The 27,984-nt window shown below is 42.0% G+C and overlaps 1 protein-coding gene across 2 annotated transcripts in view; it reads right to left on the bottom strand.

The window, feature by feature from the left end:
• The window catches only part of LOC148018275 (Insulinase (Peptidase family M16) family protein), a 220,487-nt gene that overhangs the window by 150,509 nt on the left and 41,994 nt on the right, over positions 1 to 27,984 (bottom strand). For both annotated transcript variants that reach the window (XM_087661217.1, XM_087661218.1), the window contains exons 4-10: positions 12,865 to 12,956; positions 12,577 to 12,650; positions 12,394 to 12,437; positions 10,803 to 10,854; positions 10,598 to 10,720; positions 10,344 to 10,456; positions 10,094 to 10,256 (exon numbers count right to left, since the gene is read on the bottom strand). In XM_087661217.1, coding sequence (XP_087517343.1) covers positions 10,094 to 10,256; positions 10,344 to 10,456; positions 10,598 to 10,720; positions 10,803 to 10,854; positions 12,394 to 12,437; positions 12,577 to 12,650; positions 12,865 to 12,956 — 661 coding nt within the window. The remainder of the gene's footprint in view (positions 1 to 10,093; positions 10,257 to 10,343; positions 10,457 to 10,597; positions 10,721 to 10,802; positions 10,855 to 12,393; positions 12,438 to 12,576; positions 12,651 to 12,864; positions 12,957 to 27,984) is intronic.

The following is a 27,984-nucleotide window of genomic DNA, read 5'->3' as shown; positions in this document are numbered from 1 at the left end:
TCCCGAGATGTAGCTAAGGCTTGGAAGCTATGGAACACGGAGCCTTCGGCGATCGGCTCGGTTAGAAAGTGTCATCTGGTATAGGCCATTAAGCTATGCCTCACCGCGAGCAATCACTAAACCAATCAGAGAGTCAAGGACCTCGACTGTGGTCGCTGTAAAGAAAACTGCTCACCCAAACCGGCAAAGCTGCTGAACAAATAACAAGTTCACCCTAAGTTGAGAGACATAATATACATTGTCTAGTGAAGCCAAATCCGGACCCTTGTGAGTAGCAAAACTAACGCAACCTTGAGCCTGAATCTTGATCAAGGAGTTCTTTCTTACACGGACCCGCCTGGTTACAAGGGCTCGGATACGGAAAATGTCCTCTATAGGAGTCATGTGATGTGTAGCTCCATTGTCCACAATCCAAACTGGAGCTGAAGTGCTCGGCTGTGACGAGTGGGCCTCTGCAGTAACCTCGTTGGGAGGCAACTCACAGATGTGGACGAGACTCACATCTGATGTCTCTGTGGAGATGATATGGGCCTCTGCAGACTAGTCAGACAAGCCCTCTAGAGTTGAAAACATTGTCGACTGAGATGACTGTGCGGTGACAGTGTGAGTCTAACCTTTAAACTACCCCTTGCCATCACCCTGCCTCCCCTGCTAGGGGTTGCACGACTGAGGGGCAGGGGTCTGAGACTTAGGTTTTGGTGCTGTGCCTCGTGCCTTTGATCAACACTCGTCGTCAAAATGGCCAGCCTTTTCACAATGTTCACAATACCTATTCTTTTTAGGTACATTCTGCCACCCAAGTTTGAGTTGTGACTGGGAGTTTCCTTGAGAATCCCTAGATTAATTTAGCTTTTGAATTTGATTTTGATTTTAAGTGGAGGTTTGGTTTGGTTTGCTCTTCCCTTGTTACCCTTTCCGAGAATGAGCAAGAAGAGCCCCCTCTGAAGAGAAATTCATATGAAACTGATTGAACAACCATGCGTAACACAACAGCTGACACTCAAATTCATAGAATGTAGGCATGGTAGGCTTTGAAACTATTCCTTCCACAAAATTAAAGTATTTCTTGGCGAGTTTATTTAGGAACAATGTGACCTGATCGTCAGAGGACTTGGAAGTCCCCGTAGTGGAGAATTCAGCGAGGAGACGCCGTACTCAGTCAACTTGACTTTCGAGTCAGCCCGATCAGTGATTTTGAAAAGCTGAAGCTCATGGTCAAGATTAATATGACAAGTTCTATCTTGAGCCGCATAGCAGTCAGCCAAGTGTGCCCGTCGCTCTAACGCTAAGTCAAAATGTTGAAGTTGAGAATGAAACTCTAGCAATAAGCCCTGCATCAGCACAACAATAGCGGAGGCATTCCTCGCCTTCTATGAGCAGACGACCTCGTATGGAACAAATGCGGAATCGGGTTGGGGTTCCAACCCCTGCACTAGATTCCATAGGTTCTGTGAATCAAGAAGATGTCTTATCAAATTCGACCAAGTAGTAAAGTTTGACCCATTAAAACGAGTCTCGTCATTAAATGCATTCTTAGCAGAAGATGAGCTAGAACCATGAGGTGTTGGGTGGGTGGAGTAAGATGATAGAAAGATGGTAGAGGTGAGAGTAGCTGATAAGAGTAAGAAGGAGGGGGAAGAGGTGGGTAGGCATTAGTAGACTGTGAGTGTCCAATGAGTGCCGATTGATGCGAAGGCACTGGAACATGAATGTTTCCATAAGGTGCCGGTATAGGTGGAGGCACTGGGACACAGTAGCCTTGTCCAAAGTAAGGCTAGGACACAGCATTATGACCAGAAGGTCCACTAGGCAATGCCATGGAGGCAAACTGTGGAGGCAACTGATCCACACTCGAGAGAGACTGAGTGGGATACCCAGGCTGCAATGATTCCGAAAGTGTGTATGAGGTAGGTGGAATACCACCCGGCTAAGGGAAGAATGAGGTCCTAAAGGATATGCCTATGTTTCCATAATCTCCCGGTGTGATGTGCGGTGCGACATGAATTGTCTGAAATGGAAATGGAAATGGTGTAAATGGAAGTGGTGAAGCAGTGGAAAATGTGGTGGGATGGGCGGGTTTTGAAACTGAGATGTATGAGGTACAGATTCTTTTTGTTCATTTTTATCATTTAAAGACTGAAAATGAAACTGTGAAGATGATGATACACCATATAATGAAGTGAAAGAAACATCAAATTCATTCTGATTATGTGAAGTAGACGGAAAAGAAGGAAGGATAGAAGCAGAGTTACCTGGCTTTTTCTTATAATCCCCATGACATATGTTAACATACAAGAATTGGTTCTCTAGAGGACCTTTTCCGTAGTCAACAGACTGGACTCTGTCTTCCACATTATCTCTACCAGTATATTACAAAACACGAGGTAAAACAAGAAGGCACAAAAAACGACTCAAAAGTACCTTGCACCGAAGAGGACGGAAGAGTCTGAAAAAATGGAACATACTCCGGATCTTGCTCTCCAAGAGAGGAGCCCATCCCTGATGTAGGTCTCGACGGCCCTGCAACATCATCAGACTTACGCGCAACATCTGAAGAGTGAAATCCATGTATACCTTCATTTAGAAGCTTTTCTAGAAGGGCAATCCTTCGATCGAGCTCTTAAATCTTCTTTTGTCAATAGGCTATGATCAGTTTATATTCCTCAGAGATCAACTTGCCTATCTTTTCTTCATGTACTCAAATGTTTCTCCCACCATATCGGAACTTTGTGGAGCAAGCTGATTGGCCCACTCTCGCTCCGTTCTTGGCATAGGCTGATCTGGAGACTAAATCCGTGTTAATGTGTTCAAAGTCATTTGAATCTACTGTTGTTCTTGCTGCTTGGGAAGAGCTTTCAAATCAAAGGTCTAGGTTTCTCAGAGAGTACCAGGCTTTGATACCATGTAAAGAAAAATACCCTAATACAGAAACATAAACAGAAACCGTTCGACAAAGCACAGACTGATAAAAAGAACACAGTTAGGATTAGGGTTAGAGTAACTTAGAGACAATGAACGCAGTGAATAAATGAAATGGTATGACTACTAATAATACTATTCTCATGCAGCAAACACACTATGCAGTGAATGAATACTGAACCTTGAACTCCTGTATCTCTAGAATCAGAGCAAGGGTAATGAGCTGGAGAGTGTGTCGTACTCCGAACGGATCCCGAATCGCAGCAAGGCAACCTCCGAATTTCGAACACCAGTAAACACAGCAGTGAGAAGCTGAATCTAATGCAGACAATAGCGAGGAGAAAGAAAGACTAAAAATGGAGCCTACAAGAGAGAGAAAGACTAAAAACGCAGGCAGGACAGCCTACAGGAGAGAGAAAGACTAAAAACGGAGCCTACAAGAGAGAGAAATACTGAAAACGCAGGTAGAACAGCCTGTAGGAGAGAGAAAGACTAAAAACGCATGCAGGATAGCCTACAGGAGAGAGAAAAACTGCAGCGACTGCAAACAGGAGAGAGAAAACTATCAAGCAGCAGCTGGAGCCTACAAACGCAGCAGTTTGCTGGCGTGGTAGACTGTACGACAACAGTCCAGATGAACAGCAGTTAGTCGCCATGCAGAAACAACAGCAATCAGCGTGTGGAGAGCTGCAAACAGGTGCCAGATTGTAGGGAACAGTGATGGACAGCAAGGGTTGAGATGTCCTCCGTGACCAAGGTGTGGACAACAAGCTGGTAACACTTGAAACCTGCAAAAACGAGATTGTGAAAGAGTGGAGGGCTAGCTGCTAATTTATAGAAAATTAGGATTCTAGATCCTCTCCCACTTAACTTTCTCGATCCGCTCCCCGTTTTAGGGTTTTGGCTAAACTAAGCCTAAAATAAGCATATTTTGGGGCTGTTTAAGTGGCTAAGTGCATTTCTTAGCACAACACTCTGAAGGGTCATCAAACTCCCAAAGCTCATGTGTCCATAGCAGGCATGCCATAGCTCGCATTTTGCATAGTGAGTGAAAGAGTAGTGACGGCTAAAGCATCATGAGACTGTCTGTCATATGTATCCAACAAAAATAGACCTTAATGTAGGGTGCCAGGTAGCCTAAGTGCATAATCCATCTCTCTGTCTCTAACAATGCATTTGTCATCCTCAAAGATGACCTGAAAGCCATGCTTGTTAAAAGCAGAGATAGACAACAAGTTTTTTCTAATACCAAGTACAAAGAAGATATCTAGAAAGCATAAAATCACAACCATCTGCAACAATAATAGTGACTATCCCAATGCCACACATCATAACTGCTGTTGTTCGCACATGTAACACGCTTCCCAGCAGGGACTGAATGCAAAGAGGTAAACAAACACTTCTTGGAAGTGATGTGCTTTGACGCCCCACTGTCAAAATACCATGTTTGTCGCGTTTCAGCAACATTAAATGTTGAATCAATCATTGAAGAATCATAACTACATGTAAGAAATGCATAGTCCTCCTCTACAAAGTTGGCTGATGTATCATCATCAATAGATTTTTTGGTTGATGTTTCTTGGACAACCAAACCGGAGTCCTTTTTTTTCTCTTTGGCCAATCTCTTTCTGCATTCATCGATATAGTGACCGGGCTTCTTGCAATAAAGGCATTTCCCCTTCTTTTTAGTCTTTTCTGTGTCTTGGACAACCTTATTTAATGGCTGTCCAGCATCACCCTTTTGCTGATTTTTTACATTTTGCTTGACTTTTTCTTTGCCTTTGAACTTGAAAAGCATAGCCACATCACCTGAATGCAATGCCACATTCTTCCGAATCTGTTCCTCTTGCAGCAAGAGACCTTCCAACTCCACAAATATAAGGGGTTGCTGCCCCCCCTCAAAGACAGCATCAAAGAGGTACGGAAACCAAGATGTGACTCTGAAAGAGAGTTCAGTGTGTACCGAATGTGCAAAATATTTGCCCTTTTTACTGACAAGGTAATCAAAGAAAGTGCATGTGCATCTTTTGAGTCCCATTTTCTCTGATCCTCGGTAGGAGAGAGAGAAGGGGCAGCAGCAATAGCAGCACCAATACCACCACCAACAACCTGTCCTCGAGCGTTACGCTGAGGTGTCTGAGGTGTAAAACCTCCTGGTCACTGCAAATCACATGTAGCATAGTCCCACAAGTCCTTCACCACAAGAAGGTTACGGACCATAAAACTCCACAGTGGGTAGTTTGAGCCATCAAGTTTGTCTTGCTAAGTGAGGACACCAAGGATGTTGCTTTGATCATTATTCCCTTGACATGCCATGTTGTCAATGATACACAAAAATCTGCATTCAAATACTTCATTGCTGAAGTATAGAGTATACTCCTCAGAGTACCAAAATCCCCCACAGGATTAAGAAACAAGTATCAAGCTGTCACTCAAATGCCAAAGTGTGCACAATGCCACCCAAATCAACACTCAGCCAGTAAATTACAGCACTATACTGCTATACCACACCGGCCTCGAAATGTGTGTCCCCAAAAGTACAAAATACAACAACTTAATGCTGATTCTTACCAAAATTTACTGAATTTTTCCAAATTTTTCTGGCCAATCTGACTGTAACAGCAATTAAATGCTGTTGTACTGCTTGTTGCTTGCCTTGGAGTGCGTGTTGGGCAAAAGACCCAAATTTCCTTCTAAAATTTCAAAAACATTGAAGAAATTTGTACCTTACAGCAACTGGAATTTCTGCGGAAATGTCACCTTCGGGATGCATGTCAACAATGAACAGCAGCTGAAATCCGCCTCGTGATGCGTGCCGGATCCAAAAAACTAAAAAGCCCCAAATTTTCTTGAGCCAATGTGGAAAAAATTGCACAATGTCTATGACTTTGGTAACAATTTGCGCAAAGGGCCTCTAATCGGGCAAAAGCCCCAAATTTTTGGTGGAAATGTCCAAGAAATTGAGACATTTCTTCGAATTGGTTGTCAATTCAAACTCCGAGAGCAAAAATTAGCAAAATCCCCAAATTTTTGGGCAGCATGGGCTGAGATTCGAGAAGAGATGGCTGAATTAGACTGAAAATTCTAGAAATTTCGAGAAAACCCCAAATCTGAAAATTAAGGTTTTTGCATTTTTTAGGGTTTGCAGAAATTGGCAATCAGGACTGAGAAAATGACGAGCAGAGCTAAAAACAGCAGCTCCTCGGGCTACGTGCAGGGCTGTGTGTGGGACTGCATGCTGGACTACGTGCAGGCTAAAAACAGCAAATTTGGAGTAGATGACTGAGCTGGACAGATCTGGAGCAAATGGACAGATTTGGAGCTGATGGCTAAACTGGACAGATCTAGAGTAGACGAGACAGCTCAACTACAGCTCCTCCTCCACTTCAGCAGCACCTCACAACAGCTGAAAACTCTTCCTTGAGCTGAGAACCAAGCTGGCAGCAGTAGGACCTTGGGCAGGATGGCACCGGCTGATGGTGGCTGAACGGAATCCACGCGTACGAGCTGCTCTAATACCAAATGTTGGAAAATGGCAGCCAGCTATGGAGAGAGAGGAGAGACAATGGCAGCAAGAGAGTGAGCTGAAGCAAAAAGAGTAGAGTGTACTTGCTAGAATGAAAGATAGAGTGAAGGTACAACTTATGTTTAGGTCAAGGGTTGACCTAACCAGCCTTCCACCAACTAACTAGAGTTAGGTTTATTTTACTCTAGAGCCTAGTGTCACTACTTTAAGTTTCTAAGACACTAGGTGTACACACCTTACATTGACACTTTAATACACCACACAAATTACATTGGGCGCTGCCCATAGAATCGGCAAATTCTAACAGCTTCTTTTCTCAACCTATCACTAAGGAAAGCCACTATCTCCGCATAATGCTTCATGGAGCATCTATAAAAAGATGAAAGCCCTAAAACCCATAAAGGTGCATGGTGGATTGATAGGTGAAGGCCAATCTTTTACACATTGTACCTTCTTGGCTCAGCCCGGTTCAGCAAGGCCTTCACTTTGTTCTTTCATGGAAAAGAAAAAATTCTACTATAAGACTCCTCGGAACGAGGAATCCTGAGGCAAAGTGCAAAATACAAAGCAGCCTTGTAAGGGACTTCCATACCAAAAAATATGTAACAAGGGGGAAGTCTATTACAAAGCTTGAATGAATAGCCAATCACAAGGTCTATAATGCCAAACCATGTGGATGTGGAAGAGAAAGAAAGTGTTAGAATCCTGAGTCCTAAGAAAAGCATCTCTCTTCCTCTTCATAGTCTCCAAACTCCCCTGTATTCTCTCCCATCTCTCGCGAAGAGTATGCACAATCTCTATTCAAATCTTGGAGAGATTCTTTGCAATACATATGTCCAAAAGATTAATAGCCTCACTACATCAGGATGTCCATATGTACCAAGCAATAATGCTAGCTATGAGCTCCAACCTGTGGCAATGCCCCCAAGTCCACATTGTCTATGAGAAATCTAGCATGATAATCTTACTCACTAGCTGCCTAGAAACAAGATAGGCATGACTCCCTTGTATATTCTCATATCCACAAGCGGTATCCTTATCTTCACTCTATGAAGTAGATCATGTTGGGTTTGACTCACACCTATGCTCACAAAGGAGTGTCAGTGATCTTTAGTAGGGCACTGGGGCACTTTTTTACTCTCCGTACGAGAGGTTTTTTCCCCTAAATTTATTCCCATTATTTTATGTGCCTATGTTACACAATTTTAGGCACTTACCATGTTTCACACGCTTCGGGGGTGAACACCCTCTTACAACTCTAAGGTTTGAGGGTTGTACTTTGTACTTGCACCTTACACTTTAGATTATTGCATTGGTTGCCGTGCTCTCACACTCTACACTGTCTACTCCACTCTCAGCTGAGCTTTGATCCCTTCCTTCTCTCACATTTGGTATCAGAGTTGGCCCTCCGCTCAACTCAGATTGTAACCAGTTGATCCCCTTGGCATTCAGCCCAGTGTGCACACAGCTTCTGTCGTCTGCAAAAGAAGCCTGCCAGAAGCCAGCAACTCAGCATAGCCTGCAAGCAAGCCCGCTGCCACCAAAGGAGCAGTCACAGAGCCACCTGCCACCAGAGGAGACACCTGCTGCCACCAGGGGAGTCGCCTGCCACCAACTCAGCCACCCCAGCCTCCACGTGCTCTACACCTGCTGCCCTTTCCGCCTTGGAAGCCCGCCCCATGCGCCTGGGCACCGCCTGTGACCTACCCACCAGCTATGAGACCTGCGGTCGCCTACTCCAGTCAGTGTTGCTCCAGTCCACGCCACCTATCAGCACAGTCCCACCTGAGCAACGCTGCCCCCTTGAGCCTGGACCACCAGCTGACACCGCCTTGATGACACTCGCTCCGCCCACTGCAACTCGCACGCCTCCAGCTATTTCAGGGCTCCACCAGACCTGAGTGAACTAGCATTTGAGGTAAAGAGAATTACCATTTTTTAATTCAAAAATTTGAGTTACAGCAACGGGATTTTGCCTGAGGTGTGTATCTGCAAAGATTACTTGGCAAGCAGATCAGAAAATTTGGGGCTTTCGGGTATTAAGCAAACATTGGCGCATGTAGTACAACTTTGGTCTGAAATAGATTGATTTTGAGCATTTTGGGACAAGAATTGCACCTTGGACAGCATGCATTTCAAACAGTTTGATAGTGTGTGCTTCAATTTGCAAATTACAGCAAAGTACTTGCTGTAATTTCTGGAGATTCTAAGATTTCCAGGTTAGATGGCTCTATTCTCCGCTTGTAGGATGCCTTGTTTATGCCAAGTATAAAGAAGAATTTGTTATCTATTTCTTCTTTGGCAAGGTGTGGTTTGCAGGTCACCTTTAATGATGACAGATGCATGGTAAGAGATAAAGAACACATGACTTTGGTTTTGAATGGCACTTTATGTCATGGGTTATATGAGTTGGATACTCTTTCAACTGATCAGTCGGTCTATTTAGCATCCACTCTTACTCCTGCTATATCACAAGCAGAGTTATGGCATGCTCACATGGGGCATGTAAACTATGGTGGATTATTACATTGGATGTTGTGCTCTCACACTCTACACTGTCTACTCCACTCTCAACTGAGCTTCGATCCCTTCCTTCTCTCATAGATCATTGAACTCTTGGGAGTGCGCATCCAAAATTTTCTTCCCCATGTCCAACGTAAACAACTTGCTAGAATTTTTAATCAATCGTTGGTCACAAACCACTAATGAAACATCCCCTTAGAATCCAACCTACACTTGAGACACAACACGAGCCATGCCCACAACAAAGAACATAAAGGGAAGTGGCATCAAACTCATCCCCCAACCATAGAGCCAAGTATGCTCACCTCGAGCCTAGGAGCTAGCAGAAAATTGGGTCACAACAGCATCCCCAAACCTGGGGTCACGTACCACTAGCCTACACCATCCTAGTGTGAGAAAGTGTTGGGGTCTACTGGCCAAGAGTCCAAGAGTGGTGATCAAACAATGATGGAGTTCTATAAATAGGACTCAGCTGTCCTAAACCCTATGTATCCCACGTGCATTCGCACTAGGTCACTTTAATGAGCACTATGACAAATGCTACCGGTACCCATCCAAATATCAAAGGATGTTATAATAGCCTTCCAAGGGGAATTGGTTTCCTGAACTGAAAGAAGGCTGTGTAAAGCAATGTGCACTCGTGCTTTCTCAAGAGAGCATCATATTTCAAACAGGCTGTTGGGCTTTGTATATCAGGCGAGCAGTGGGGATAGCAAGAGCATAAGGAATTAGCCATATGTGAGGCTTCATATTTTGGGCAGGCTGTAGCAATAGCAAGAGAGGGAGAAGCAGGGAACATATTAAGCCCTTTAACTACATTCATGCTGGACATTGCACTTTACTCTGTAGAGAACCTTCTCAACACTTCTTTAACCCTCTTTTGATCATTACAGTGCATTCTATCGTTTCTAAGCACCACCTAGCTTTACTAAAAATCCCACTTTTCAGATCCCATAGTATGCTTCAACACAGTCTTGCCAATTCAAAGAAGAAGTGAAGTCGTCTTCTTTTTAACAACTTAATCAACCACTTCAATTCATCGTGAATTTCACAAGAAACCTGAGACTCTAACTACTAACTAAGAGGTCAAAAACCAAGGCCTCCTTTGAGAAAACTACTCAGTACCTAGACTTTTGAGGAGCGCAAACAAGGAACCATCAGCTTCATGACCAAGAAGATGACTAACATATTGAGATGGCCCCTCCTTATAGCAACGGATTTCTGGTGTTATGGGCCAAGTCAAGATAAGTGAATGTCCTTCCTTCACTGGAACAGTTTTTACTAAGATCTGCAAATTGCATTTATGAGAGCAATAAGCTTATATTTTATAGAAGAAAAAAATACACGGTTTGACAGACTGTCTAAAAAGACTCACTTGAACATCCTCTTGCTGACAAGGTTGTCCAGGGAAATGAGGGGACTGAATCTTTTTGTTCTCTATTGCACTGAATTTCGACTCAACAAGGTTTTGAAGATCACTCAAGCTCTCTGTCATACAAAAAGCGAGTTAATGAGCTTGTTCCAGTTAAGTTCTATACAGCAAAGCTCTGTGCCACTAGTTTGTAGGAGATGCCATGTATTAATGCAAGTCCATACTGAATTGTAGTGCACTCTGCTTTGCCAACTCACCTTTACCATACACAACAAGGCACATCAGGTTAGAGGAATAGTGCTCATCGTAAAACTTCAGCAGCTCTTCATGTGTGTCAATTCCCTTTGACTTTGGTTGAAGATCAAGAGTCTCAAGGCTCCCTGTCAACAAGTTAAAGCATGATAAAAGTCGAGTCAGAGAACAAATATGAAAACTAGGTAGCTAACTTTCTTGAAACTTTACCAGTTCCAAATTTGCTGTACGGATGCCCTTTATAGGAGTTATGTTTTGAAAGCTGCATACCATAAAATGTTATCATTATTTGAGCCAAAAGTGGTTTGCAAACAAAACTATTATTATGGATCAACACAATCAGGCCTTGTCTTTAATCTTCTGGACAGCACCTTGAAGACACATGATTTAGCAGCAAATTCACGAATCCCAAACATAATCAGTTTTATCTCAGTTTTCCTGGACACAGCCTTGTTTGAGAATAAGTGATTAGACCAAAAATCCATAACATACTTATCGTCAATTTGTGTACAGTTTCTTGGTTTTTTGGTAGAGAATTTTAACCTTCTTCTTAAAAGACTGCTAAGATATGCATTGTAATTTGTACCAATCTGCAGAGAAGTTTGTCTACAACTTTATCATATCATCAATTTTCATTTTTCCGAGTAGATAATGTAGAGAGTTTTTCACAGATCCAGCTCATTGTAAATAAGTGGATGTTAATATACTTACTTTACACACTATAGTGCTTATGCATTCATATTCTACTTAGGGATTGATCCAGCAACTAGATACCTTTTGAATGAAAAGATTTTTTATTTCCTTCACGACTGTTATCTTGCTCTTAAATACTCATTGGACACCACTTCAAGTCCAAGAAAACCATTCTCTAACCATTTGAAATTGATATCACAACTTCAAACTTTAGGAGTGACAATTAAGTGCTCCAGAGCTTGAAAATTTTCCTAAAGAGTAATGACTGAAGTCTTCTCTGTGGTGTGAAACACTAAGATACCAATGAAGGTAACCCAAAATCCTCTCTAACAGGGATCTACAACTTTGTCTTATATTCATTTGCTAGGATGCATGTCCACTAATGCATAAACTTAGGAATGAGCTTATACAATCTAGTATTTGTTTGTTGTTCCAGTAGCTTGACTCTAATAAAGTATGCAATACAATACAAAATGTATCCTTGTCTTTCCCTTGGTCAGCTCTAAATGTTAGTTGTTAGGTACATGACATCTGGCATTGTACATGTGCTGCAACTGTGAGCACCTGAAGCCTCAGTGTCAATAATCACAGACAAAAAGACATAGACAGCACACTTCCCAGCATCATCAACCTATACCATGTCTTTCCTGCTGCTGAACCCATGCACAACCATCAATAGCCACTTAAGGTTTAATATGACAGCAACATACATTGTAAGGATGCAAAACATATATAACAGAGTACTTTGATAGCAATCCAGGACAGAAGTCAGAAGTACTATCTGTGTCATGGTCAACATATAACTATAAACCAACAGCTTGCAAAAACTCTACTCTGGCCTTCCCTTGCCAAGTGTTCCTCCAATAATGCTCCTAGTACAGGCAATATAGATATGTATTTCTAGCCACCACAACGAATTTAATTGCCAAACCTTGGCAGTAGTGACTAGGAATCTATACATGTATTATACATATTAGGAGTTTTGTTCATAGAAAATTCAGCTACAAAAATATAAGCAACATACTGCACCCTTGGGGTTCACTACACACAACCCTTCTCAAGAAGAACATGAGTGACTCAACGAGTCGATTGCTGCATAATGGCTTACTTGATTGAATCTCCAAGCATCAACTGTCAAGTTCTTCTTATGTTCTGCATCAGCAAAAGACATATTGATGACCTCATATTTATATGCTTTTCCCAACTAATGTTCATTTCTCAAATTAGGTGCATCACAACCATAATCTGCTACCATCACACAAAAATTAAGCTCTCGGCCAATTAAAAGTACCAGAATCGACAGCATTTATCTCCCTTGATGTTGCATCTGCCGACATGAGTGGTGAGATGAAAAATTGTACAAACCTGCTTGTACAGAGATATCTGTGAGTGCTGGAGATGCAAGCAAATATGTTTGACAGGTAATTAACATGAATGTCATGCCTTAAGGACAAGCTTGATGCCAAATGAAACATGCCAGGTTATTTCACTAGATCTCTGACTATTTGCACGAGATGCTTTGAAGCTAATCTGCATGTGCATATTAAAAAATGATTTTGAACAGGAAACGTGACTTGACCTGTCCAATGCTTCATCTAGGTGATCTGCATTCACATCAAAATAGAAGTTTGTGTGCTCAGAGCTTGTGTATGCATTTGAATGTCCTCCATGCTGAAAATGAAACCTCTGCATTAGCCAACTTTTGACAGGCATTGTGTTGAAAAATGCACACAGATGATTGATTAGAGATGAAAATCTCATTAAAAATTAGGTGCATATCATCTTGCATCTCATGCTTGCCGAAATGCCCTGGCTTCACCCCATTGCCCTGCCCCTCCTTTCTTTCCCCAAACATCACCATCAGTAAAACAGGGTGGAAGAGCAAGAGTTAAGCATGGCTTGTGCATATCGTCAGTAATAGTCTTCTCTCTTCCCGACAAAGATACTTATCACTCCATAACAGCCATACCATTAACCATTAAAATTAATGTTAATAAGCGTTAAGGACTATTAGCATTGACATCAAAATTAACAATAGCATTAACTATTAATATACTTGTAGGATTAATTGCCACGCTAACAAAAAATTGAAGGAACGGTATAGCGTGAACAATAATATTAAATGTCACACCAACATTAAATTTAATTGCAACAACCTTGAAGTGCTAGTTCTCCAAGCTCCAATTGTCAATATCATCAAAAAAATACTTGAGCAAAAGCATCACCTCGACACAACCTCCAACACAAGTATCAAACAAGAAGCCTACCTTGTCATACCCACTACCTATAACACAAGCCCCCGGTGCCTATCCCTTTCACTAGTAGTGTCTGTTGGGATAAAAGGCCCTTGGGCTTGCCTATGTACACTGACTGCCCATATTCTTTATTCATATATATGAGATAGGGCAAAAGGCTATCATATCATCCTTGACAGCACCTACATTGTGTGTGCTCTTCTCTCCCGCATCTTCCTCTTCTCCTTCTCCACTGCCATTGCATCCCCTTCAACTGGTATCAGAACTTTGGATCAAAGCTTGATCGTGGAGCTTGGCCCAACATTACTTCAGCCCGGATTGAAGAAATAGAGCTTGGAGCTTCAATGCCAGCCATGGCTTCTTCCCCCCGAGGTAAGATTTCATCTCCCGCCTCTCCCCGGCCCTTATAGGCCCTTTGCAGGTGTTCCTTGGCTTCATTGGGCACCTAGTATGCCCCCATTTGCCCCCTTATCCTCAACATAACTAGCATCCCCCACGGTAGCAGCTCACGTTTTTTTTGTGCCTGTTTCAAAATCTGGCTCAAAAATCCCATTTTTTCTTATATCTCAAGCATCCGGAATCGGATTTATGCAAGGTAAGAGTCTAAGTTCGGGTTTTGGCACGCTCTGGACGCAATGGCCATGTCAGATCTACCAAATTCTGATCACAGAATGTTCTGCAATAGATCTGAGTTGATTTACAGCAAGAAAATGGCATTATCTGGTTAACAAGTTATTTTATCTCCAGTTTGGTTATACCTATGGTCTACGGGTGCTCCCGACTACTCGGAATGATATGCTGATGTATTTGGATGATGCCACTTTGATGTTTATGCTCCCAAATGCTTCTTGAGCAAAGAGTAGAGGTCAATTCTTGGTTCACTAACATTTTCTTTGTAGCTGGCATTTCACTTGACAAGGTTTATGCCCTATGCTACCCATTATGGGACCGATGTCTGATGTGGATGCTTTTGGATTCGGCTGCAGTATGGCAAATGTTTAGGCTTGACAAGACTTGCATTTGAGGACTTTTGTGGAGCAGTTGGACATTGATTTGGCTTTTTCCATTACGACCTTGGATGCTACTTGGCCTTATGCTCCAATGGATTGGATCCTAGGATGTTTGGTTTATGCAGGCATGTATTGCTTCCTTGTCTTGGCAGTTGGTTATTGAGCAGTGATTGCTCATTTGATACTTGGATTTATTATGGGATACCTGGTTGATTAGTGGACTTTACAGTGCTTGGGCTGTAGTTATGGCTTTCTTGCTCCCTTGTTGTCTAGCTTCTATGCTAGTTGGGCTACTGTTGCCCGTCCATGTTAGAGAGTAGATGCTATGTATGCTTATCCATCTATGCACATGGTCTACTGTTATATACCTTACAGAGCCACTTATTTGGATGTTGTTATACACAGATGTTTGGGCTCTCTTGAAGCTCGACTCTTGTAGGATGCTTTGCCACTTGTTGATCTTTACTTGACTTGGATATTCCTAGGTGGCTTGTTGTACTGCAGAGCTATGCATATGCATATGGTTATGGACTGATTTCATGGCTGAATACCATATGCTCTTATGACAGATGTCCTATGCTTTGCCGTATTGTGGTTGGTTATGTCATGCAGTTGGCTATGACTCTTCTTCATGTGGGAGCTTTTGCATCCTTGGTTGATGCCTTTATGTCCTCCCCCGTCCGTTGAGGTTTTCATGAGCCTTTGCAGCATGCTTCTACCATTGATGTACTTGCAGATGATTGTCTTCATGAGCAGGTTCCCTCCGTTAGGACAGCCCTCGACTCCATGAGCTCCATGGCTGCTATGGATAGCCCTTTTCATGATGACTTGGATTCCGTGTCGTCTTCTACAGGTTCTTCAGTTACAGATGTTGTATGCTTCCATTGTGGAAAGCTTGGGCATGTTAAAAGAAAATGTTTTAGACGGATTAGAGAGCAGCAGAGACAGAGACGGACTCGACATGAGCAGAGAGTTAGCGATGCAGCAGGTGTTACCACTCTTTCTAGTGGTGAGGTACATGCAGTTACCCATGATGATGCAGTTGAGCATGTCCTCTTGTCATCTACTTTCCCTACAGCTTACTTGCTCAATGATCACACCTATGTCTTTGATTGGCTGTTGGATTCTTTAGCCCCTTGTCATGTTACCCCTCATAGAGCATGGTTCTCTTCTTACAGGGAGGTTAACAAATGTATTGATTTGGGCCTCGAGCAGACTTATACTATTGTTGGTACAAGGAACATACACCTAGCTTTGCCTAATGGGACTTCTCTTGTGCTCCATGCTTAATGTCTATCCGTCAGTTGCATGATACAGATTACTCTGTTTCTCTTTAGGATAGGTCATGGAAGATCTGTCGTGGTTGCTTGGTTTTGGCTAGAGATTCTAGAGTTGATTCTCATTACCCAATGCATGTCTGTCAAGTGGGAGATTCTATGGTTGTAGTTATCCGGATACCACATGCATTGTTATGACATTATTGCCTAGGCCATATGTACCACAGAGAGATGGACATCTTGTCTTGTTCAGACTCCATGCTGCCTCCTTTGTCACATCCAGATCTTGATGCTTGTCCTAATTGTACTTATGGTCCTTGCAAAGCCCCTTTGGCTCATGGCGATCGTAAGAGGCATGATCCTCTAGATCTTGTCTATTGTGGAGTTTATGGGCCTATGCCTACCCAGTCACTTGGTGGAGCTTCACATTTTGTGGCCTTTGTGGATCATGCTACCCACTGTGTTTGGGCTTTTCCCTTGGTACAGATTGAGAATGCCGTAGTTATGCTTGACAGGTTTATGGATTCTACTGGTTGCAGGTCTAGGTGCTTGCAGATGGATTATGAGAGTCATGCTATCTCTCCCAGCTTTCAATCCTATTGTCAGCAGTCTGGCATTGATTTCCTATGCCCACGATATTATGGGATTGCTCATGGCATGTGCCTGACTCTACAGGCAAACGTTGCTTCTATGCTTACCACAGCTGGGTTATCTTATGGCTTTTGGGCTAAGGCCCTTATGACAGCAGTCTACTTGCTTAATAGGACGTCGTGCCTGACTTTGGATGGTACTACACCACACGAGGCATGGAGTGGCATGAGACCCTCCTATAATTACTTGAGGATGTTTGGCTGCCAAGCATTTGTATGTATGCCAGATATGCCTATGTCACGCAAATGTATCCTCCTTGGTTATGGAGATGGTGACTTTCAGGCTTACAGGTTATGGGATTTGGATGCCCAGCAGGTTATATGCAGCCATCATACTGTCTGTTATGAGACGTAGACATCTCTCAAACCTCTTGATGCACGTTCAGTGCGCTTTATGGTTGATGCTACAGCCGTATATCAGTCTTCTGCTTCGCTAAGGCTGCATACTTTCTTGAGACCCTGTCTGACATGTGTCCGAGATGTTGGCCCTTCTTATATGATTGACTTTGGAGAGTCTATGTGCTCTCAGTTGTCTCCTATGCGCTACTCTAATGCTTATGCATTACAACCTTGCACTCATGAGTTGTGCTTGCTTCATGAGAAGCGTTCTTGGATTGCTCCGCTGTATGGAGCTACGGGATCGCTTATCTCTTGGATGTCATGGACTCGAGAATGCTTGACTCTTCTTTCACAGAGGTTCCCGCTTATTGCAAAGCTCGCTTTCCGATTGGGCGTTGGGTGAGATGTCATGATTCCTCACCTTATCTCTTTTCATTTTTTCTTTGTTTTTTCACTCCCTGGCCCATTGGCCTTGTAGTGGAAGGTTGTTGGGGTAAAAGGCCCCTGGGCCTATCCGTGTACACTAACCACCCATATTCTTTATTCATATATATGAGATAGTGCAATAAGGCTATCATATCAATCTTGATAGCACCTACATTGTGTGTGCTATTCTCTCCCACATCTTCCTCTTCTCCTTCTCCACTGCCATTGCATCCCCTTCCGTGTCCCATACCACCTTTATAATAAAATGAAATCCTAATGGCTTAACCATCATAGGAAACCCGAAATGAAACCCAAAACCCTAATGTCACTTAGTGGCTTAGAAACTAGGGGCAAATTTTGAATTTAGAAGCAATTTAAATACTTACGAAGCCCAGATCATGGATCAAAGGGCATCAACGCATAGCCCACGAGATGGCCTACAAACTGCCATCCATGAAATGGGCGGACTGACCTAGGAACAATGACAAAATCCTAGAAAATAAAAGAAAGTATAAGGTCATGGTTGTACAAGTTCATCCAAGTAGATATAGCAATGTATGACAATAGAAAGTATGACAAATCATGGAACAAATGGAATCAAGTTCAAGGCTTGCCAAAAAGCTCGAAACTTTGGTCAGGAACAACCTTCGTGAAAATATTTGTCAAGTTGCCTTAAGTGGATATATAAGACAACTCTATATCTCTAGCTGAGATCCACTCACAAACATAACGGTAATGAACTTCTATATACTTTGTGCGGGTATGGAACACTCATTTCTACGCAATGGCCAAAGCACTCTAGCCATCAGTGTAGATAAGAGTCTGAAACCAGTCTTCCTTCTTGGAATAGGGTGATTTAACCTGATTAAGCACTTAATTACAGCAATAAATAAATGCACATAAAATGAAATACACACTTTACCATAACATTCTTGGACAGTAGACTCCCTATTGGCCCCAAAACTGATACCCCTTGCAGTATTTCTTTAGCTTTCATTCAATTGAAAGGAGTACAACTTGAGATTCTTCAATCTCCTCCTACTAATCAATTGCTCTTGCTGTCATAAATGACTAGCAAGCCTTTTGGGTCATTTGACCCTTGATTCACCCAGGACTTCTTCTCCAATTTGACCCTTGGCTGGCCAAATGCTGCCCCAAATCAATTCGGGATGGGCTGGCTCCTGAAATCCCTTGATAATCTTCAATTATCAGCGATTTCAGTCCCTTGAGCCTTCAATCTATGGCACGGATCCCAAGGTGGCTACTAAACCCTAATTTCTGCTGTAAATTAGGGTTTACCGCAGAAATTACAGATCAGCCCACCAAAATGGCTGAGATCTCCTCCAAAGGGCTGAGAATTGTTGAGAATGGCTGAACATAGGCTGAAGGAGATGAGAGAATGCTGTAGAGAGAGAAAATTCTGAGATTTGTCGCGAAGAACTAATCAAAATCAACAGCTACCCTGCTGTACTAGCCCCAAACGGATGCACCAACAACAATATGAGCATCAGAGACTGTGATCTTCAGGAGAAAGTGCATCAACAGCAATTGTCGACTTCCCCAAGTCAAGAATATGCAATCTCCATCACCAAAATGGTCTCCAATGGCTGGGAATTGGCCCCAAAAGCTAGCAGCAACAGTCCAACACCTCTTTCCAACAGCTCCAAAATGAAAAAACGAGATTTCCCTCTCCCTTCAGCCCTATTTAGCCTTTCCCCCACTTGATGAGAAAGTTTTGCCAAGTGGCAGCTTTCTTAATCCATTTTCAGCAATTTCCAATCATTTAATTAATTTTCAGAATTAATTAATTCTGAAAATTAATTCAGCCCTTAATCCATGCCCAGAAAATTGACCTTGCCCATCCAAAAATTAATTGGCTAGGCCATTTGCAACCCAAAGTGGTCCCATGCATTAATTGACCCTTGGACATGCATTAATCCATTAATTAATGCCTAGGCCCTAGTATCACCACTGACACTTAATGGCCAATAATGGTCCTAGGGACAAACTGACACCATAGTTCACCTAAGAACCTAACAAGTATAACTTGTTACAACTTTTTGCATTTGACACCCATCTTTTTCACAGGGTCCTTGGGCTTTCAGCTGTAATAAAAAAAAAAAAAGTAGCTTGCACCTCACATGTGCATCTTCTAATTGCACATTTGATTAATCCTTTAATCAAATGTCAATTAAACATAAGCAAAGCATCAAATTTTCACCTCCTCCTAACAGACTACCCCCTTGAAATCCTTGCAATCGTCGTCGATTGCACTGTAATGTGTCAAAGCAAACAATATTGCACTGGAATTTTCACAAGGTATCATAGTCAACACAACATTGGCTATTGCTGACTAACTATCTCATATACCCACCATTTGCTGAAAATTTCCAGCCAGCATAAACATAGCATAAAGCTCAACAATAGTCCAGAATTGTTGCCAAAAACTCATCGGATGCATCCCAAACTCTTGTTTCTCAACAGTGCTGACTACACAACCATAGTAAAGCATAAACCGGGCCGAAACTATGGCTGAATTGTCAATGACATTCGTTTGCATGCAGCCATCCATTGAATCAGCTGTAAACTATTAAAAACTGAGCATGACCTGATCATAAACTGATCATGCACTGATATGAGAACTGATCACAAATGGCTGCAAATGTGACTACAAACTGATCACAAGCTTATGGTAAAAAAACTGTTCAGAAACTGATGCAAAAGCTGATGCAAAACTGATCCCAAAGTGATCATAAACGGTTCTCAAACTGATCAAAAACTGAGCTGACACTAATCAGAAATTGATCTCAAAACTGAGGCAAAAACTCATGCCAAACTGGTCCAAAAACTCATGCCAAACTGGTCCAAAAACTAATGCATAAGTATAGTCTCAGAGCCGCGGTGACAACCATACTCATATACATGTATCTCACAGTGACTAGTACACCCAGTAATGAGCTCATGGCAGATATACTGTCAGCACAGTACCTTGGATGCATGCTGAATACATCCGAGATCCACTACATACGAGAGCTGTCCAAAACCGATGGAGTGGAAGTGCTACCTCCCCCTTGAGCATCAGGCAATGCTCCGGACGCCCGCTATGCTGAACCTGAGTAAGCCCGATCCAAAATCGGCTCTAATTGAAAGGCATCGAGATAAAGTTGCAACACCTGAGGATGGTCTACCAAGTCATGCTCTTCCATCCATTTTGCATCCATTGGTGAATAATTTTGAAACTTCACCAAATATCTTATGGAAGCTTTACCTTTGACATTTTCTCTTTATGTGCCAAAATCTGCTTGGATACCAATATCTCATTTAGCTCCTCTACGTTGGACTAAATTTTAGCAGATACATCCTTAGGTGCATCACCATAAAAATGCCTTAAGAAGCTCACATGAAAGGCATAGTGTATCCGCTAGTGTAGAGGCAATTTCCATAATAGCCAGCATTAAGCGTAGCATTTGCATGACCAGCAATTATTCCTTGACCCCCAAAAGCATGACGGGGTACCGATGCTTGCCCATATGCGTGATTTTGCACACCAGGCATCATACCGATGCCGCCATACATCGAATTATGCATTCCATGAGCCATACCCGAGTACATTGGGTTATGCAAGCCATGCATTGGTTACTGAAAGTTATAGGGAGGTGTGCCATGCATTCCCACATTCGGTCGCTCACCCGCTATAGCATGAAAAATTGTGCTACCACCAAAGTAAGCTAACTGTCCCAAATTCTCATGCAAACCTTGCTGTCCAAAAACCATAGGATTGGCATTTACAATATGAACTTGCATTTGCATTTCTTGCTCCAACTGGCACCAACTGCTTTTCACCATGAGCATCTTTAGGAGCATCTTGAGAAGGCTTTGGCTTGTTCTTCGGTGCATCTTGCTGTCCCGAAGTTCTAGAAGAGGATTTTCTCTTCTTGCCCTTGTTGTCCTTCGTAGGAGTGTTCAAAAACCGAGTAAATTGAGGATCTTTTGCCAATTCAGCAAAGATATTGGCTCCTGCCCTCATTCGATTCTTGAATGCATCATCAAATTCCATTTCCCCTTCTTGATCATAATCCTCTTTCTGCATTGAGGGTCCAACATCTTGGCCTTCAACCACATTTTCAGCATGTTGTCCATGATTCGTGCCTTGTCCAAGATCAGGCATTGCATTTCCTTCTTCCCCATGTGAATGTGCATCATGAGAGGCATCATTACAGCTTGATTGCATCCCACTGTATGAAGACATCTTGCTGTAATTTCTCAGCTGAGCACAAAGATCAACACTAGCAAAAATCTTTGGCTTGCAATCAGGTGCCTCAGGCCCACCAAATCAAGAGATTTGATATATCCCGGCAATGGAACCATGAAACCAACCTTCCTTCTCGGAATAGGGTGGTTTAACCTGATTAAGCACTTAATTACAGCAATAAATAAATGCACATAAAATGAAATACACACTTTACCATAACATTCTTGGACAGTAGACTCCCTATTGGCCCCAAAAGCTGGCATCAACAGTCCAACACCTCTTTCCAACAGCTCCAAAATGAAAAAACGAAATTTTCCTCTCCCTTCAGCCCTATTTAGCCTTTCCCCCACTTGCATGGGAAAGTTTTGCCAAGTGGCAGCTTTCTTAATCCATTTTCAGCAATTTCCAATCATTTAATTAATTTTCAGAATTAATTAATTCTGAAAATTATTTCAGCCCTTAATCCATACCCAGAAAATTGACCTTGTACATCCAAAAATTAATTGGCTAGGCCATTTGCAACCCAAAGTGGTCCCGTGCATTAATTGACCCTTGGACATGCATTAATCCATTAATTAATGCCTAGACCCTAGTGTCACCACTGACACTTAATGGGCCAATAATGGTCCTAGGAGCAAACTGACACCATAGTTCACCTAAGAACCTAACAAGTATAACTTGTTACAACTTTTAGCCTTTGACACCCATCTTTTTCACAGGGTCCTTGGACCTTCAACTGTAAAAAAAAAAAAAAGTAGCTTGCACCTCACATGTGCAACACATGTGCATCTTTTAATTGCACATTTGATTAATCCTTTAACCAAATGTCAATTAAATATAAGCAAAGCATCAAATTTTCACGTCCTCGTGACAGAGTCAAAGCCATCTAGTGCACATGAAGATCTCCAAGTAACTTGAGGAGCCAAACACACTCCACTATGCCTATGAACCCTGCTCTGGAGTTTGTACTCAGCTTCACAATTGGAGGTAGTAATTGTAGTATGTTTCTAACTAAACCAAGAAACGAGAGATGTATCCAAAAAGAAGCAGTTGCCACTATGAGAGACACAAGAATCTGAACATCCAACCCTATCACTATCAAAATATCCATGTAAAGAGAATGAAGAACCAGCCTTGTAGAAAAGTCCAAGATCTAGGCACCTTTGATATACCAAAAGACATGCTTCACTACCTGCCAATGAAGTACTGAAGGGCTATGCATAAATTTGCTAAATTGGGAGACCATAAATTTAAGATCGGGCCTCGTGTGACCTAGTTAAATCAAGTATCCAACAACCTACTAATATCAAGAAGTATCAAACAATCCGTTACTATCATCAAAAGCGAATCCAAAATAAGCTCCAAGGGAGTAGACATGGGGTTGCAATCCTCAAACTAAAAGCCACTAAAGAAGTTGTCCAATATACTTGGATTGTGTCATAATGATGCCCCTCTCAATGTTTGTGAATTGGATACCCAAATAATAGTGAAGTAGACCAAGATCTCTCATGCCAAAGGTTTGTTGTAAATGAATCTTAAATAATAGTGAAGTAGACCAAGATCTCTCATGACAAAGGTTTACTATAAATCAATCTTAAATGTGCAATTTGACCAGTATTTGTCCCAATGAAAAGCATGTCATCAACATAAAGTACAAGAATAATAAGATCAGATCCCTAATGTAAAGAGTAGCCTCAGTAGGGCTATTTTGAAATCCAAGATGCAATAGATGAGAATGTATGCGGGCATACCAAGCCCATGGAGATGGCTTTAAACCATACAATGCCTTCTTGAGACGACAGACTTTGTTCTCAAAGCCTTTGACTACAAATCCTAGAGAGGCTAAGAAACATACTCTTCAATGAGATATCCATGGAGAAATGCCATGTTGATGTCCAATTGATGCACCTCCCAATGAAAGTGAGTAGTAATAGCGATAATACTCCTACTGGTAGTAATGTGAGAGGTAGGGCCAAAGGTCTCCTCAAAATTGATTCCTTGCTGCTGGACATAGCCCTTAGCAACAAGTTGGGCTTTGTACCTGTCAATAGAATCATTTCTTTTAATTTTATAAAGCCATTTCGTACCTATTGCTGCTGCACACTTGCCATGAGGCAAGTTACATAGCTCCCAAGTGTCATTCTAATGGATGGAATCAATGTCTGCCTTCATTGCTTCCACCCAATGATCATCTAAAAAAGCATCTTTATAGCATAAAGGTTCTTCATTGCATGCTATACACCAATGCACATGCAAGAAGATTACCGTGTTCCTTGTAAGCAGAGGCTTGTGTGCAGGCAGCCAAAGAAAGAGGCTGCTTACTATCCCGAAGAGTGTCTAGCAGCCGACGAGGGACTTTTTCAGCTGCTGAATTTGAGCCCTTGTGTGCTCCAAGCTATCATGAATACGGGGCTGCTCATCGGAGAACGTATCATGATCATGTTATGGTTGTAAATCAAGCTGAACAGGGTGGTGCAATGTATCTATAGGTGGTGAAAATAAAGGCCAAGTAGAAGGATCAGCCATGGAACCATTATGGAAAAGTGGTAGTAGGCTATCAAAGATGTTTTGAAGCATCAATAATAGGCCATTTTTGACAATCCAACAAGGGAGGATAAGCATTTTCAGCGAAGATAAATATGCAGCAAACAACCTTATCATCCAGCTCATGCCTTTTCTGAGAAGGCACATGAGCATACACCAATGAACTGAAAGCCCTCATATGAGAGAGGGAAGGCTTGGAGCCAATCCATGCCTCATAAGAAGTGATGGTGAGTAAAGCTCTCGTGGAACACCTGTTCAAAACATAAGCGGCACATAGAATAGCATCGAACCAAAAAGAATTAGGTAAATTCTTACTCTTCAGCATGCATCTTGCCATCTCCATAGGTGACCTATTCTTCCGTTCCGCTACTCCATTTTGCTATGGAGAGTAAGGAGCGGTCCATTGATGATGAATACCTCAAGATGCAACATACTCTGAAAACTATTTGGAAAGATATTCACACCCCCCCCCCCCCCAGGTCGATACAAAGGGTCCATATATGAAAGCCACTTTGATTCTCCACCATGGCAATAAAAGTCTTGAAGCAAGAAAAGCCTTCATACTTAGACATTAGTGCATATACCCAAGTGAATCAAGATTTGTCATCGATAAAGGTGATAAGATATAAGAATCCACCAAGAGATATGGTCCGCATAGGACCACAAACATCGTAATGAAGGAGATGCAAAATAGATGGAGAATGAACATGAGAATCCTTAGGAAAGAAAAATCAACGCATCTTACCAAATAAACAACCTATGTGATCCAATAGCAAGTGAATTTTTGGAAGATCTCTGACCATATCCGCTGACTAGAGCTTCATCAATGCTCGATAATTAATGTGGCTCAGCCTCTGATGCCATAAATGTGTATCTTAAAAAGATTCACTTGTTAGTAAGACACTATCAATAGGCTTCTCTACAAAACTATTGATCATATGTATCAAGACGATAGAGACCTCTAGTGAGGGTGCCTATTAAGACAATGGAAGAAGAAACTTGGTCATCATATATCACACATCGGGGGCCATCAAAAATGACACGAAACCCTGAAGTTACAATGGTTGAAATGGAAATAAGGTAATTCTTTATGTGGGCCGCATAGAGAACATCGTGCAATGTCAAAGGAGTGCCCAAAACAAAGACAATATGTACATGACCAATGCCTTTAGCTACATAATAGATATTGTTAGCACACAACTGTACCCCCTTAGGTACATGAGAGAGAGAGAGCGAGAGAGTTTTAATGCTTGGCAAGAGGTGATGTGTATAGATGCACCACTATCGAAATACCAAGTAGAAGATGCATCAGCAATAGAAAAACAAGTATCATGAATTGAAAGATTATACTAACACTGAATGAAAAAAGTATAATCCTTAAACTCAAAAGTTGGCACTCTCGTGTGCCAAAGCAAGACTAGACTCCTCCTTCTCCAATGCAATGTGCTTACAACATTCAGTGATGTCATGCCCTGACCATCTTTTGGCATTAATTACACCTATAGGGTTTATTGATTGTACCTTGAAGGGTTGGTAGAGGATGGACCAGTATGGAAGGATCTCTTCATTGAAGAAGGACTGGAAATAGAAGGATGACCAACATGAAAGCTTACTGATTTTTGACCAACAAGCTTGTTTTTTACTTTAGGTTTTCCCTTTCCATGATGATGAGTGGAAAAGGCTTGTTCAATTGCCATGGTAGCATTGTGGCTGAGACGGCCTTGTTCTTCCTACAATAAGAGAGAGACAAGCTGGTCGAAACTATAGGTAACTTGGTTGCCCATAGTTACCAACCACAAAATGGTAGCAAAACCTTGATATGACTCTAGTAGGCCATTAAGAATGATGGAAACAAGCTGATTATCTGGAACCACTTCATCAATATTTAATCATTGCTCAATAATATCTTTGATGCTTGTAAGATAAGCATCCATATTACCTCTTTCCATGTGAATGTCTTCCACTTGCATACATAGTTAAGCAACACACGCTTCATTGTGCACTTAATACAATGATGCAAGCTTATCCCATGCATTCTTGGCTATCTTATATAATCAAATGTGTGGAATGACAGCTCTCTTCACAAATAAAGCGATTAAGGCATGAGCTTGGAAACCACGGCTATCCCATCGAATCTACTCTTGAGTGGGAGGCAATGTGGAAGAAGATGATTTGGCATCATGAGAGCCACCTCTGGATGTGGAGGCAAGAGGTGGTGCCGATGTTGGAGAAGCCGGCCTTTTGCTCACGGCCTTTTGCTCAATACCATTGACAATATGTCATAAATTCTTCTCCACAATAACAGGTCGCATCATGTAAGCCCACATTGGGTAATTGGTGCCATCCAGCTTGTCGTCAGCACCAAGCATACCCAACAAATCATTATTATTGCTGGCCATAAGTGGAAATTAGCAATAAAATAATAATTTCCAAGTGAAGAGAGAGAAAATAAATGCCCAAGTACTGATGAACCACCAAAAGAAGATATGCTGCCCACTATAATGGAGTCAAATAAAACAAAGAATGATAATTTTCTCTTGATGTTTTACAGCTGAGGAGAGAGAAAACTATACTGAAAGTAATAATTTTCAGAAATAAAATATTACCCCAAAAAGGCAGCAATCAGCAATATGCTGAAATCAGAGGTTAATGGATGAAATGCTTTGATAATGTGGACAGCAGCAGAATTTGAGAGGATTTGCCCGATAAATGCACCTAAATAATGGAATTTGCCTTCAATGTCAGGAAAAAAACAGGACCAATTGCGAAAACAAGATGATTTTTGAGCACGTCAAGGCCAAAGAAAGTGATTGAGGCAGAAGCCCCAAATTTTATCCGAAAATTGAAGAGAAATTGAAGAAATTGGATAAAATCACTACCAAATTGATGTCAAATTATGCGCCTACAGCTGGATAAAGCCTAAAGCGGTAATTTTTATCAAAAATTTGAAGAGAAATTCAAAAAAAAATTTGAGAAATGTCCGTTGCCGAATGTTGTGGTTGTAGATGAATCGAGCATCAATGCCAATGGAGAACACCAAATTCTTGAAAACCCCCAAATTCATTAGTGAAATTTGCACAAAATTCAGGCAATTTGATGAAAATCCCCAAAATTGGCATTGATCGATGGCAAATTCCTTCAATTTGATGATGAATTGGTGAAATTGATTGAAAGCCCCAAATTTTTGGCATGGATTGGAGCTGAATTGGGTGTCATGATGACATTTGATGTGGCAAGCCATGTCAGCTTGTTGGTGAACACGGCATGAAGGGGGTGAAACAAATGACTTGTCGACTAGGAAACTTGGCAATCAGAATCGGCAACATTGTGAAGGCCCAGCAATCACATTGATTGAGGGAGGTGGTGTACACCCTCGCAGGTCAATCCCTGGTTGAGTAATGCAACGTGTCGGTGTGATGCATTCGCAAGTCGATAGGTCCTCAACAAGTTCAAATCAGCTACCTACATGCAATGGATCCCTAATGGCAAGTCTAGAGGTTGGGCAAGGGGCAAAGTGCAGGTTCATAACCAAAAGCGCCAGGCAGATTAGTCACTCCAACAATCGAGTGGAGATTGAAGGGTGGAGCCTTGGGCAGCTATTGGCACAGACGAGCAAAGATGTGGCATGAAGAGACCAAGTGGTGGCAATGAACAGTAGAAACACTAAAGGCCAACTATCGATCACCACTCGTCCAAGTTAATAGAAGCCGACACAATGGTAGTGGCTTCGGGTAGCAGGTCAAGGTGTGGCGCTCAATGGCAATGACTGTGAGGAAGATCATCGCGAGCAATGGCAATGGAGGTAAGTGGCTCTAATACCATTGTTGGCCTAGGTGTGAAGTAATTGTGCAATTAATTGATAGAGAATGAAAAATAAAGAAAATTAATCAATACACGTTAACTTAATCACAAAATGAGAGACAATGCACAATAACTTAATCACAAA

The sequence above is a fragment of the Lygodium microphyllum genome, chromosome 21, assembly GCF_053477565.2.
Source record: "Lygodium microphyllum isolate KBCC chromosome 21, Lygodium_microphyllum_v1.1.10, whole genome shotgun sequence".
In the NCBI taxonomy this organism is placed as follows: Eukaryota; Viridiplantae; Streptophyta; class Polypodiopsida; order Schizaeales; family Lygodiaceae; genus Lygodium; species Lygodium microphyllum.
This window is presented reverse-complemented; position numbering and strand designations above follow the sequence as displayed.